The sequence below is a fragment of the Chaetodon auriga genome, chromosome 15 (assembly GCF_051107435.1).
Source record: "Chaetodon auriga isolate fChaAug3 chromosome 15, fChaAug3.hap1, whole genome shotgun sequence".
Classification (NCBI taxonomy): Eukaryota; Metazoa; Chordata; class Actinopteri; order Chaetodontiformes; family Chaetodontidae; genus Chaetodon; species Chaetodon auriga.
Window position 1 is genome coordinate 5,060,715 of NC_135088.1, and position 14,470 is coordinate 5,075,184.

At 44.6% G+C, this 14,470-nt stretch overlaps 1 protein-coding gene across 1 annotated transcript; it reads left to right on the forward strand.

Moving 5' to 3' along the window:
• The first annotated feature begins 126 nt into the window (after positions 1-126).
• Positions 127-11,613, forward strand: slc37a2 (solute carrier family 37 member 2). Its single transcript, XM_076751234.1, has 18 exons — positions 127-722; positions 2,339-2,420; positions 3,203-3,293; positions 3,952-4,030; positions 4,099-4,234; positions 5,612-5,688; positions 6,332-6,498; positions 6,905-6,942; positions 7,027-7,176; positions 7,377-7,467; positions 7,594-7,656; positions 8,041-8,126; positions 8,308-8,356; positions 8,962-9,035; positions 9,187-9,265; positions 10,206-10,303; positions 10,450-10,514; positions 10,922-11,613. Exons 1-18 carry the CDS (start codon positions 664-666, stop codon positions 10,935-10,937), a joined length of 1,500 nt encoding a protein of 499 aa, XP_076607349.1. The 5' UTR covers positions 127-663; the 3' UTR covers positions 10,938-11,613.
• Positions 11,614-14,470: the final 2,857 nt, after the last annotated feature.

Consider the following 14,470-nt stretch of genomic DNA (forward strand, 5'->3'; position numbering starts at 1 on the left):
ACTGACAGCTGTCTCTGTTATTTTCCCGCGACCCCTCGGAGCTCTGCTGCGGCCCCGCTAAGGGGGTCCCGGGCCGCACTTTGGGAACCCCGGAGTGTCAGCTGCTGACCTCAGCTGTTTCCTGTTCGCGTGACGTCGACGGACGGATCACGTGGCCGCCCGTAGGCTCATTGTGGAAAGTGTTGTGGAATAACACATCCAGGCTAATAATAATAATATCTGTTTTTTTTTATTCATAACGGAGGCCGAGTTGACGCGAACGTGAGCTCCAGCTGAGCAGCGGGAGGCCGGCTCTGCCGCGCGGACGTATAAAGTCAGTATGGAGGAGAAGTGCTGGATGTTCCCGGACTGTAGCTCCAAGCAGGAGGCTGTCCGGCCGCTGCCGTCCTCCTTCAGCAGCTAGCGCCTCCTCTGAACCCGAAGCTTCGTTTCAGACACAAAGGTCCGTTTCCACCAGCTGCTGCCGAGCGAGTCCGCGTCCGTCTTCGGGCTAACGTTAGCCCGCTCCAGCCCGCTCCAGCCCGCTTCAGCCCGCCGCTCTCTGCTCTTCTTCAGCGGTTGTAACGTTCGCTACAAGCGCTCCTGATATTTGTACTACGAGGACATGTCTGGAGACAACGTCTGAGTGCTTCTGTGTGCGCTTTTCTGAGAGTTTCGTCGAAAATGAGGGCGTCCCTGGCTCCCGGCATTCGGCTTATCACGTCCTTCTCTCGGGACAGTTGGTAAGTTTCCATGTTGGTTCGTCCCTGTTGTCCGCTCCTCCAGACCGATCTGTGAACTTATCTCCCTGCTGTCAATGATTGGCCGAAAACCATCGATTAACACATATTCTGTGAGGCTGAACTGGGACCAGTAAACCCAGTTGGTTCAGTGAATAATAACCAAACTTTATGTGTCGTTACTGTGTTATTACCACTGCGGGGTGAACTGATCCCGGATCAGTCCGCTGAGGGTCGAGCTGCACCAAACTCCGTTCAAAAAACAGTCAGTTTAACGCTAACTGTCTCATCCACACACATTTGACCTTTATCGAATCGAGAACGTCGTTGACAAATCCAGCTTTTAAGGTATTTGACAAGACAAGGGGCTCTTTATTTTAATAACACCTCATTTTATGACATCCGTCAGTCTGGAGGTCATTCACCTCTTTGTTTTTGTTATTATTCTCCTCTGTTTTATTCATGTTACAGCATCAAGAAGGTCCAGCTGCTCAGTCAGAAAGTTCATTCAGGGGTAAAATATACATTAATGACTAATTAAAAAGTAGGAATGATTGAAGACTTTCATTATTTTGACTAATTATGTACAAATAATTTGTGTGGTGTAACTATAACTCACTAAATATGAATAAGCAATCTGTGCCATAATAATGAGCAACAAATAAGCATTTTCTATCATCAAGTAATCTGCCATCATCTCCTCAATTTAAACATCAATCAGTGGGTTTATTGAACATGGGTGAAAAATGTCATTTCCCAAAGCCAAAATAATGTAATAACACGTTTACACACACACACACACACACACACACACACACACACGCATTAATCCATCAGCTGTTTGTGGTAATTACTCAAAGAGCTTCAGAGCAATGGAGGGCTACTGTTAATTGAACCTCGTCCTCACAGCGTCTCGCCATGTTTCTAGTGTATGTGGTAAAGAACGTCATAAAGAGCTAAAGAAGGCCGTCATGGCGGCTCCTCCACACCCGGAAACACTGATCTACCTGTGTGTTATCATGCAAACATGCAGTAAATCCAGTCCTCTTTGTCTGCGCTGACTCAGACAGCAGCAAGGAAGCAAAGTAAAAGTACTCCATTAGTCTGGATATTAATGAAAGTCCTGCATTCAAAGTACACTCAGGTAAAAGTACGTAAAGTGCTGAAAGGAAGATCAGTGGGTCCTCAGAAAAAAAGGCCGTACGACATTATTAATAGAATAATAATAAACTTTATTCATACAGAAGTTACAAAGAGCTTCACATGGAACTTCAGGACTTAGTGAAGTAATGACGCTTAAAATAATGTCAAATTAAAAGGAATAAGGTCCAACAACAAGAACAGCAGCAATAACAATCAGATAAACATGTGGGAAATAAAACAGGAGGCTTCTGGGAAATGAAGAGTTTTACAGGTGATTTCTGAATTATTATTTGATGTTTGTGTTGTAGTTCGTCCTCTGAGGCCTCACAGTGTAAACACAGCCGCTCCTCCACACGCTGGAGGCCGTTTGTTCATGTTGTTTCTCTTAAAGATTAACCAGTGAAAACAGTAAAATGTCCATTTTTGTCCTCGTATGTCTTTGTCACCTCATCTGTATTTGAATGTGTCTTCTGCAGGTATCGCAGCTTCATTCTCTTCCTCACCTTCCTCTTCTACACGGCCTACCATCTGTCACGGAAGCCCATCAGCATCGTTAAGGTGACTGGGACTCTACACACTTTAAAGGGTTTTTCAGGAACCAGACTCCTGAATGCTCCTTGTTAGATGCTGCAGGAGCTCCTTCACATCAGTTTGGAAGAGAGAGAAATCTCTGTCACGAGTCCATGTGGCCTTGTTTCCTTGTTTCAGATGAGTTTAACTGAGTCATCCATATATTTTCACGTCAGTAGAAGAAGAAACAAAAGAGGAAGTAACCAAAATAAAATCTGGAATCAGGAACTTTGGGTCTGACATCCCAGTTAGCTTCAGTGGAGTTTAACCTCAGAGTGTGCGAGTCCTACTCTCATTAAAGAAGAGAAAGGTGGATAAAAACACGACAGCGAGGCTCCGTCTGCATCTTAACCTTAAATCTCATTTAAATTCTCCTAAACTCCCACCAGATACACCTGAGCAGGTGAAGGAGCTCTGACACACGGTGCACACGTCTCCATACATACATGCTGTGTGTATCGCATGTTTAACTGACAGATCAGGTGACTCCTGCAGATCCTCTTCATCCTCAGCTGAATTGTCTTTAGGTGCATTTGATGCAGATTCAGGTGTGGTTCTTTGTAAATGCTCCTTTAAGGCCACACTTTGTTGACATTTGCATTAATATCATAAAAGGCAAAGATGATGATGATGATGATGTCCTCACTCACATCTTCATCTAACTGCTGTCTAATATCTAAACATCAGCCGGTGGCTTCATGGCAGGTGAATTGAACACATTTCCCAGCGTGTCTGTGATGTTTTTAACCCTCTGTGTCTCTGGGTCTCAGAGTCAGCTGCACAGGAACTGTTCCACCAGCATCCAGCCGTCAGACCTCAACATAACCAACAATGACACGTGGTGTGACTGGGCGCCCTTCGGTGAGTCCTTCAGCAGACACAGACAGCTTGGACACCGACGAGGAGATGATGTTTGACTGAATTTTAATACAGCAAATAAGATAAAATCCACAAGGAAATGAGCGTAAACACAGCAGCCATGTGAAATAAAGTCAATATAAATAATTAAATATAATAATTTATTCAAGATGCTTTCCCAGAGTACAGCTCAGAGGAAACGGAGGAGCTGCAAGGAGTTAAAACCGCCTGTGCTCATAGTCTTAAGTGCATCCAGGGAGTGTCCACCTCCACCTATGATGCTTAAACAGCTCAAAGTAAGGTGGTGTTTTTAGGCCTGACGTGAACCGAACCAATCAGAGTGGCCCATTCCCTTTAAAAGCCAGGTGTGCACTCATATTTAAATGGTGGACTCAGCTCTTTGGAGAAATGACAGGTTTCTGGAGCTGCCGTGTGACGTGAAAGCGTGGCAGCAGATCATCTGCAGGAGCAGCAGGAAGCATGACTCTGTTAAACACACACACACACGCCTGAAGCTATCATTGCCTTCAATTATATTAGATCCACAAAAACACACCAGTCCAAAGTGTGTCACGTCCTCGCTGCTGCTCGTGGTTGAAAAGTAGAAAAAACATCCAGAATTCTAAAAGCTGATCTGGTTTCATCTGTGTCGTCTCTTCAGACCAGGACAACTACCAGACGCTGTTCGGGGTCTTGGATAACTCCTTCCTGGTGGCCTATGCCATCGGCATGTTTATCAGGTCAGTGTGTGTGTGCATGTGCGTGCGTGTGCGTGATCCTGAGCTGTACTCACGTCTCGTGTCCACAGTGGGATCTTTGGCGAGCGCCTGCCTCTGCGGTACTACCTGAGCGTGGGGATGCTGATGAGCGGACTGTTCACGTGTCTGTTTGGCCTCGGCTTCTACTGGAACATCCACTCGCTGGGATACTACGCCTGCATCCAGGTAAAGACGCTTTGTCCCCTGACAGGTGTGAAACACGGGGGCTGCTCGCTGATGGGCGGTCCTGGTCTTGATGAGATGACAGTGATACCATTTAGACATAAAGGTGGTAATGAGAGTGCAGAGGAGGTCGGCACAGACCTGAAGTCAGTGCCTGGAGTACAGAAACTATCTGTGGTTTCACTTCTTGGCGAGCAGCCGGACGTAGTGTTGACATCACTGTGCGGTTGCCAGGTTTGGTTCTATCACGTCTCCTCAAAGCTGTGCTCAGTGACCACGTCTGGCAGCCCACAGAGACGCGGCTCAGACCTGCTGCATGGACGGAGAAGCCGCCATGAATCTCCTGGAAGACATTTAGAGCTGTCTTGTTGTCTCGTGCCACAAAGTGAAAGTAGGCGAATAGTTCACAAACTGTTCCTCTAACAACGTGTGAAACTAAAAAGAGGGAAGCACAGAGGTCAGATGGGCTGATAATCGCTGACTGCAGCCACACCAACACACACCAGCCGGGTTTCACTGGGCGCTCCACTCAGACTCCTGAGCCTGGACCAGCAGGTCTTAGTCCTGTGAGAGTTTGACAGACCAGTTTCAGACGAAGGCTTGTTTCCCTCCTTCTTGATAAATGGCTGAAAGCATTCACTGATTATCAGAGCTGTCAGTCAACTGATCGACAAGCTGTCTGAGCCCTGCTGTGCTTCTATACATGACTAAATGAGGCTCATGTTCAGCCATCTGATCACCTGTTTGACTGATCAGAAGTCTGCTGTAAGGCTGAATAAAAGAAGAAGAAAAAGTTGTTTGCTCATGAGTGTTCTGCTGCTCTGTAGCTCTGAGGCGTCAGCTGAGCTGCACGCCGTCACATGACCCCCCTGCCCCCCCACCCCCTGCAGTCACTCACAGCCTTCAGGAAGTAACTAACGAGTCAAACCTGCACTCATTATATCTGCAGTGAGTTAATTAGAGAAAACCCGCTCCTCTTTGATGAAATGTAGTCATTATTAAAGACTGAAGCGCCGACATGCAGCGAGAAATCTGATTATTGTGTTGATTAACGATGTTTCACCTCCAGACAGGTGTGATCAGTGTGAGCTCTGTGGGTCAGTGTGTCTCCTCCTTCACAGATGTAGAGATCTCACCGAGGCTTAGTCAGGCTTTGCTCACACACATCACATTACTCCCAGCTGCATCACATGATTGCAGGAGTGTGTGTGTGTGTGTGTGTGTGTGTGTGTGTGTGTGTGTGTGTGTGTGTGTGTGTGTGTGCCATGGGAATGTTAAGAATCTGCGCTTGCTTGGCGCCTCGATGTTTGTGGGTCTGTACGAGCGTTAAGAGGCTTTGATGCTGAAGGTAACACGGGGTGTTTGTCCCTTTGTTTGCAGGTCATGAACGGGCTGATGCAGACCACCGGTTGGCCAGCGGTGGTGGCCTGTGTCGGCAACTGGTTCGGGAAGGGGAAGTGAGTACAGCACGGCGTGCAACAGGCCGCAGTCCTGCTGACTGCGCAGACACTTTGTGAAGCTGACTGATTCACATGTTTGTCAAGCTCTGACAGCACAGTGAGACCAGGCTTTTATTTGAGACCACCAGCATCAAGTACACATCATAAACCCAAACTGGTCAAAGTAACAGATCACAGTGTGAAAGGGTCATGACATGTTAACGTCACTGTTAACCTGGTTTACGACGGCTGTCAGGACAAAAGTACACGCTTTGTATTCTGGGATGGGTTGAAAAGGGATCATGTTCACTCGTTTTCATTCTTATTTTTAAGGTTTAAATAGTTAATTATTGATCATTAAAGGAAGAGTTCAGCATTTATGTGTTTAGCTTAGCTTATTTTAGCTTAGCATAAAGACTCAAAGCAGAGTTTACACATATACGTACAAGCACCACTAAAGCTAGCTCTACTGCTCATGCTAAGCTAGAGCTAGGCTAATCATCACTTACTCAACACACAGACGTGAGATCGATCTTAATGTCAGCATCAGAGAGACAGCAGATGAGCGTCTTTCCAGGCTGCTGGACTCGTCCTCTGAAGTCATATTTAGCCTTTAACCCTGGCTGCTCGTGGCCTCTGTGTGTTGTGTGTCCTTCATCAGACGTGGCTTCATCATGGGCGTGTGGAACTCTCACACCTCAGTGGGAAACATCTTGGGCTCCCTCATCGCAGGAGCCTTCGTCTCCTCGGCGTGGGGGATGTCCTTCATCGTCCCTGGACTCATCATCGCCTCTACGGGGATCCTGTGCTTCTTCTTCCTTGTTGAAAGTCAGTTTCTGCTCACAGAGACTTTACTCAGTTTGATCTCAGCCAGCTTTCAGATTAAATCACGTCAGTTTGCTTCAGTCTGCAGCATCACCACCAGATGTCACTAAACCATCCACACTGGTCCTTCACAAGTACCCTTTCTTCCACATTAACACATTATCCCGACTGCTGTTTCTTCACCACTAACTCTGTCTTTATGGTGCGTTCAGTGTCTGAGGTTCAGTAACAAGCACTTGAAACCTTGACAGAAGCCCAGCGACAGAGAAAGTGATTAACGCACCAGCTGTCTTATTTTTTATTGTGATTAATCAAATTCAGAACCAGAAGTGCAGAAAATCTTGTGTTGAGACACTTAAGGGGTTAAACTTTCTGTCAAACCTCATCGTGTGTGTTCTCTCTCATTCAGAGCCTGAAGACGTTAACTGCACGCCTCCTCAGCATCACGTGAGTCCAAACAAAAACGCTCGTCCGTCTGTCTGATTGATCCGAGAGACGACGGCTCGATCTCATGCGTGTGTTTGTCCTCAGAGCGAACAGGAGACCAGTGAGACGGAGCCTCTCCTGCAGAACTCGGCTCACGGCGAAAGAACCGTCAATGGGTCCATCGCCACCGAGTCTGTGGAGGTGGTGGAGGAGCACGCGGAGGCCATCAGCTTCTGCGGGGCTCTCAGTATACCCGTGAGTGGAGACCGTGGGAGTGTGTTTGATTCATTCTGAGTTATTGATGCAGTTTTTCGTCTTTGAAAGCAAATAATGACGTATTTTATATTCTGAATCTATACCGTTTGAGTCTGGTGGGTGTTCTTGGGTGGGTGGGTCGCCTGTCAGTCTTTCTCTGTGGAAGCCTGTCGCTCTTCATGGCGTCTCCTCTCTCACAGGGAGTGGTGGAGTTCTCTCTCTGTCTGCTGTTCGCCAAGCTGGTCAGCTACACCTTCCTCTACTGGCTCCCTCTCTACATCTCCAACGTCGGTCAGTATCCACACGCACGCTCTGTTAGGACCAATCAGGGAGTGTCGAACATGTCACGTGGTTTCATCCACATCATTGAGCAACGTTGTTTTCGAGTTAAGGTTGCTTCTGTTTTTTTATTTTCAGCACATTTTGAGGCGAAGGAGGCAGGAGACATGTCCACTCTGTTCGATGTAGGAGGGATTCTGGGTAAGCTGTGACTCATCAGTCATCACCTGCTCTGATTCTGTCACCCGACACGTTTCTGATGGGGGGAAATATGAAAGATATGGTGGAAATACATTTATTAGCAGTTTAAAACCTGACTATGAATCAAACCACTGCTGATTCATTAATGGTGAAATAATCAACTTACTTTAACACAACATCACCTGATGGATGATGGAGGTGGAGATCGTCTCCATCCGCCTCCACTGCTCATCCTTGATAACCTTGAATTTAGCTGTCTGAATTTTGCTGATCCAAACTGAGCAGCCTGATTTTTGGACTTTTCCCATCAGGATTTGAGAGTTTGAGTAAAGTTTTTTGACCACTGGAAGCCGTGATCTGACTGAACGTGCTCTGTGTCTGCAGGGGGCATCATGGCCGGCCTCGTGTCTGACTACACCGGGGGGAGAGCGACCACCTGCTGCGTCATGCTGCTCGTCGCCGCCCCCATGGTGAGCGTCTTAACCCCCTCGCACGTCCAGCAGGCACTTTGCATTGAATTACAGCCACAGCTAATATCACATTGATGTCCAGAGGTCTGACTTTGACCTCGGGACGCTTCACGCTGTTGTGGTGCTGCAGTAGGATGACCTAATGATTTCAACATGGTGTATTTCTCTGATCTTCTTCCAGCTTTTCCTCTATAATTCCATTGGACAAAGGAACATTGGCACCACCATCGGTAAGACCTCTGTTCATGTTGTTTCTTACTTTGGCTCATTTGAGCAGGAAAACAGAAAATTTTAGGAAAATGTTTATTCACATGTTTCAGTTTTTTGGGAAAAGTAGAGTAAGGAGTCATGTAGCCCCAGTGAGGTGGAGATATGTGAGGAACAGCTCAAGAGGAGAGCAGATGGTTCAACAGCAGGCTGAAGGTTGATCATCAGCAGCTTTCTAACAGTCTTTGGTCTGAGCATCGTCTTCTCCATGCTGCGCTCACTGTGCACCAAAGCATTCATTCAGCCTCCACCTCACTGATCTGATGTCCAACACCAAACCAAACGAGCTGAGACGCTGTTTAAAACATGAATCAAACAGAATGATCACCTGATCTGATCCTCTCTGACACAAACTGACCTGGAAACAGCCCAAAGTCAATATATTTAATGTTCTTCCTCATCAGCTTCATTGATATCTGCTTATTGTGAATCTGATGTAGCAATGACTGGGAAAGTTGTGGAACGCTCCAAAAAGACCTGTTTGGAACATGATTTAGTGATAGACAGAGTAGAAAAGACTGAGTTTTATGAAAAATAAGTCTTTATTAACATTTTTTTCCATATGTAGGCATGCTGATGTTGTGTGGAGGCCTGGTGAATGGACCATATGCCCTCATCACTACTGCTGTGTCTGCTGACCTGGTGAGACCTGAAGCATCATGGGAAACTCACTGGTTCACGTCCCCGCCATCTGTTACACCTGAAAAACCACACTCACAGTTTCCATAAAGCTCATCACAACACGCAGCGTTCACAGATTAACAATAGAAACATGATGTCTTTGTTCTAACAGGGAACACATGAGAGCCTGAGAGGAAACTCCAGGGCGCTGTCGACGGTGACGGCAATCATTGACGGGACTGGTTCAATAGGTGTGTATTGATATCTGAGCTGTAGTGATCCAGCATATTGATCTTGATGTTTGGTTTTCCAGTAAAGCTCCTCTGATCATTACTTGTTCTCTTCAGATCTAAGGTGGATTTCTTTTAGCTTGTTACAAACGCTGCTCTTATGTATAGTTATGATTTCCTCAGGAAAAGGCCAAAAACAGCTGAAAGGAGAATCAATATTGAACTTACATTCAGCCGTCCAGAAACACGACACTAAATAAATGCTAATGCTGCTCAGTGTCTGCTGGATATGTACATAGGAACCTGTTTGCTAGCAAGGCTTCCATGTCAGCTTCAGAAGGTGATGCTGGTGTCGTGCTAACAGCTCGTTCTGCTGCCGCCAGGTTACCAAAAAAAATCAATGAATGCAGCTTTAGAATCAAATAGTATGTCCTTTATAAATACATGTTATAGAAAGAACTTCAGTTTAGCCAGTAGAAATTCTAACTAAATTTAGAGCTAACAGTAAATTCTGTATGTCCTTAAGCAATAATTAGTAGTCAAATAAAAGCTGGGTCTCAAATAATGGCCGGGGGAGTGGTTGATTGGAAAAAATAAAGGCAGAAATTAATTTTTCACAGCGTGTTCCTGCAAATCTTTCAGAATAAAAGACCTGTTAGGAGATGAATGGATTGTATCCACTGAAACACTAGAGGGCTTTTAATATGAAACAGATGCAGGAAGTGTTTGTATTAATATCATCATGTAGTAAATTTAATCTTATGCGGTTTCTTATTAAAATATTATGAAATAAACTTATGACACAGTCCTGCTTCAAATAAAGGCCTGTTGCCTTTTGAAGTTCAGGTAAATAAAGGCCCCGGCCATTATTTGAGGAAATACTAGGTAATAAATTGATATTGTGAAATATGAAAGTGAAACTCGAGTTAACAGACTGTTTGTGTGTTGATGTTTGGCGTAGGGGCTGCGTTAGGGCCTCTGTTAGCCGGCGTGATCTCTCCCACTGGCTGGAACAACGTCTTCTACATGCTCATCTCTGCTGACGTCTTGGCCTGCCTGGTGAGAAACTCCCCGTTATGCTTTGGGTCGTTACTGCTTGTTCCAGTCATGTTTGGATTATTGGATCGTCTCGACTGATGATGATGCTCGTGGAGTTTTTGTTTTTGACACCCTGACTGACACATTGTTTGTTTGTTTGTCTTCAGTTTTTGTCCAGGCTTGTTTATAAGGAAGCTCAGGTTTGGTGTGGACGTGTCCCCCGAGTCAGAGGGTGAGTATCACCAACAGATGTTGTCTTTGCCTCGATGATAAAGAATCTGCTGCTTTTAAAACTTATTTTAAAACTTATTTTGATTTTTTCATGAGGTTTTGAGATGAAAAGAACAGAAAACCATTTCAAAACTACAAATCTGTACAACATGTTTAAAAACAATACAAACATACAACAAAAACCACTAACAGCCTGGCTAGCTGTTTCGTCTTTGTGCTAAGCTAAGCTAAGCTAGCAGTTTCAGCAAGTCAGGCAAAAGTGTGTTACCTCAAACATCAAACTACTCATTTAAACAAGGAACACTACCACAATCAAACAAAGATGTCGACAATCTGAGCAAAACCTTCACGTTCGAAGCGTCGTGATGTCATACAGAAACTTTACATTGATTCAACTTTTTATTTCAGGTTCAAAGAAATCTGAAACACACACATTCAAAGTGGGAACCAAACACACAAAAGAGGGGAACAATGCTGAATCTGACCTCTCAGAGGACAACCACTTTCCACTCAGGCCGACTGGAAACCAAAAAGCAGACTGGAGGCACTAAAGTGACGGTCGAAGCCTTCTTCTTAACGTTAAACAGAAACATGCCTTTGTAGAGACGTACCTTTTTTATGACTAATCTGCTCATTCTAACTTGTTTGTTTTAATATTCTTTTATCATTAAAGTGTATATACTGTCCATTTTCTTAATTTTGTCTTTTGCTGTCTCCTTAGTTACTTCAGTCATATTTCAAATGACGGTTTGTGGGACTTGGAGTCGAGTCGAGATTTGATATTTAGACGATATTTACTTGTTGTGGTTCAGGAGTGATCACAGATTTGTATGAATGAGTGAATGAATGACAGGCTGACCGATAAAAGCATCCATTCACCTCAGCAGACTGCATGAAGCATGAAACAGGCAGCAGACTTCTGACTGAGGAGCGTCCCTACTTCTCATTGAGCAGCAGAATGGAAACGTTGAATGAACGTTTTAACACTCATGTGTTCATGTGTGAGCAGGTGCAGTGTTAACATGAAGGCTGGTATAGAAACAGATCGTGTATGTAATGAACACTGTGATGTACTCAGTAAAACAATAATGTTAAATATGTCCATATGTCATATCTGCTCCCATCAACATTATATCGTGTTCTTAAACGTTGCTCATGAATCGGGAGGTTTGAGCTGAAGCGACGCCGCTCTCGGGTGATAAACGTCGCCGTCGTGGCTCTTCAGGTTCAGTGCTGCCTCGTCTGAATGAAGCCCGAAGGAACATTTACACAGAACACAAACCATCAGCTCCACAAACAGATCAAACCAGAAATGTTAACTGTTCACCGGCTGAAGGCTTCAGATTATTTGCAGGTTTTACATCTAAAGTTCAGCTTCCCCGACCTTTGACCTCTGACTGGTCTGCAGCAGCAGCTACAGCACTGTGACCGGTGAAGTTTCTGTTGGCGCCACATCTGAGTGCAAAGTTGAACGTAGGAGAAGCAAACAGCACGAGCAGAGAGACGCAGCTCAATTGAGAACAAGTTTTAAAGCCAGAAAACTTAATTTTCTTTATCCTGTGAGCTCTGAAGCGTAAAGCTGCAGCGATTCATTGATTAGTCGACAGCTAATCAATTAATCTGCAACTGTTTTGACAATCAATTCATCAATTTGAGTCATTTTTAAGAAAAAAAGTCAAAATCCCCTAATTCTGCTTTCTTAAATGTGAATGTTTTCTTGTTCTTCATCTGAACATCTTTGGGTTGTGGACAAAACGAGACCTGCGACACCGTGGCCGTCTGTCTGTCCTCTGTTTAAGGACAGTACAGGTCCCTGCAGTCGGAGGTAAAGACATGATTCCCTGACACTGAGAGGATCAGATGACACCGTTTCCACTTACTCTTTATTTTAAAAAGTTCCTAAAACATAATTATAATTATATATAATGACTGGTTTCATTCAATGGATGAGTCACGTCACCACAAATGTTTCTCTAAAATATTCAGCAGACACTCAAAACACATATTAATTAAAAAAAAAGATCACAAATAGACAAGCAGTGAGACCTTGACTGGCGGTCTGAAAGACATTTTTACAGAAGAAGAAAGGACAGGACATAAGAGACACGGTGAGCAGAAGCAGAACGTTTCCTCTCCTCACATCCAAACTGGTGATATTCTGCACGAATCCCATAAAAACCAGCAGAACCAGCAGCGAGCTGATCCTGCTGCCACGTTAGATGTTTCTTCTTCTTCTGTGCCCGAAAACCATGAAAAGCACATGAATGAGCCACATGTTTGACTGGCTGACACGTTTATTCATGTGTTCATCAGCATGAGGCCGACTTCAGTTTGAGTCAGTCCAACATTCACCGAGATTAAAACTCACCGGAGCGTCAAAAGTGAGTGAAACTGTAAAGATTCAAGTTTTCAGTTGGAACCAACAGCGCCGAGAAATTAAAAAATATAGAGAGACATCATATTTGTCAGCCTTTCGATAAATTAATGACTAAATCAACAACAATCAAAGTTTAAGTTCAGAAAAACACAGTTTAACAGTAAAAAACAAAAGCTAACCTGCTTCATCGAGACTGTGGGTGTGGTTTTGACTCAAGTGAACTCTGATTGGTCCACTGAAACCTGTGACATCACCTTTTTTCAGCTGAGCCCCGCCCACATGAAACCAGCCAGAAAGAAAAGACAAAAAACACAAAATGTCTAAACATACAGAAATCAGACAGGTCAAACTTCACGAGGACACGGTACGTTCATGGCCTTTAAAGAGTGTTGGAATTGTAAAATTTGAGGTCTTATTTTTGTACTTAAATCCTTTGTTTCTATCAGTAGCCACATTTCCTCCACAGGGACCGGACTCTAAATAATTTTACCCCTCATAGAGGTCCTGCTCGGGGGTGGGGCTTACAGTGCTGAACATTTCTGATTGGTTGAGCACTTGCAACTTTTTATTTCAGCCTCCAGTTTGTTTAAAGAAAGGACAGGACAGACGGAGGAGGACATCCAGCTTATAGACGTGTGCAGAAATAAAAAACAGGAAAATAAAAACAGCTTCACTCTGTCGTTTGTCAGCGGACTCATTTGTGTGACCGTCGCAGGTTTTAAGTAACATGGAAACACAAATAAAAATGGGCTGAAGGAACCTTTCAGTTCCTGGAAAAGTTGTTCCTGGGACTAAAAGTTCAGGTTACTCTGGGTGGAAACGTGGCTGCTGATGATTATTTTTTCCATGGCTGAGCTGTGAGGAACACAGCACCATCGCTCAAAGGAAGTCAGACAGCTCGTTAACAATCTTCAGGATAGTCCAACATGTTTTAGAGGATTTAACTCGTTGACCGGGCCGTCAGTCGGACACGTCCGTCAGGTGACACAGACGTAGCTCAGTGTTGACCTGCTGTACGTCCACATTGATTATTTAACAGCAACGTTTAAGGTCACGTTTGGTTTGACCTCCAGATAAATGAGTTTTTTACAATCTGTCCAATCGTGTTGCCCCGTCGGTCTTTGTTGCTGTGATGTCACCGTGTTCCCAGCTCTCAGTAGAACAGATGAAGGTGACGATGATGATAATGTTTTAATAAACTGGATCTATCCTTTAAAGAGCTGCTCTGCTCACTGACACCATGTTCAGAATGAGTTTCTATCAAAGCTTCTGTTGTGACTGCATATTTATTATTTCAGGCTAACGGCACGCAGGCCGCATGAACACATCGTTTACTCTAACATGAACACGAAAACATAAAAACAACAACATGTGAGATGATTGTAGCTCAGAGGAAAGAAGGAACAGCTCGTCTTAGTGACGCTGGACCTGAAGCCAGCATTCAAACAGGTTGTACACCAGTATGTGAGTGAGTGAGTGAGTGAGTGAGTGAGTGAGTGAGTGTGTGTGTGTGTGTGTGTGTGTGTGTGTGTGTGTTCTTCATCTGTGCAGCAGAGCAGAGTAAAGAGTCATGTGGAGGC

Bases quoted from the DNA above. Each gene is read 5' to 3' on its own strand.
- slc37a2 (XM_076751234.1), top strand. From the start codon at position 664: ATGAGGGCGTCCCTGGCTCCCGGCATTCGGCTTATCACGTCCTTCTCT. The intron at 723-2,338 runs GTAAGTTTCCAT...TGTCTTCTGCAG, and splicing joins TCCTTCTCTCGGGACAGTTG to GTATCGCAGCTTCATTCTCT. The intron at 7,657-8,040 runs GTAAGCTGTGAC...CTGTGTCTGCAG, and splicing joins CGATGTAGGAGGGATTCTGG to GGGGCATCATGGCCGGCCTC.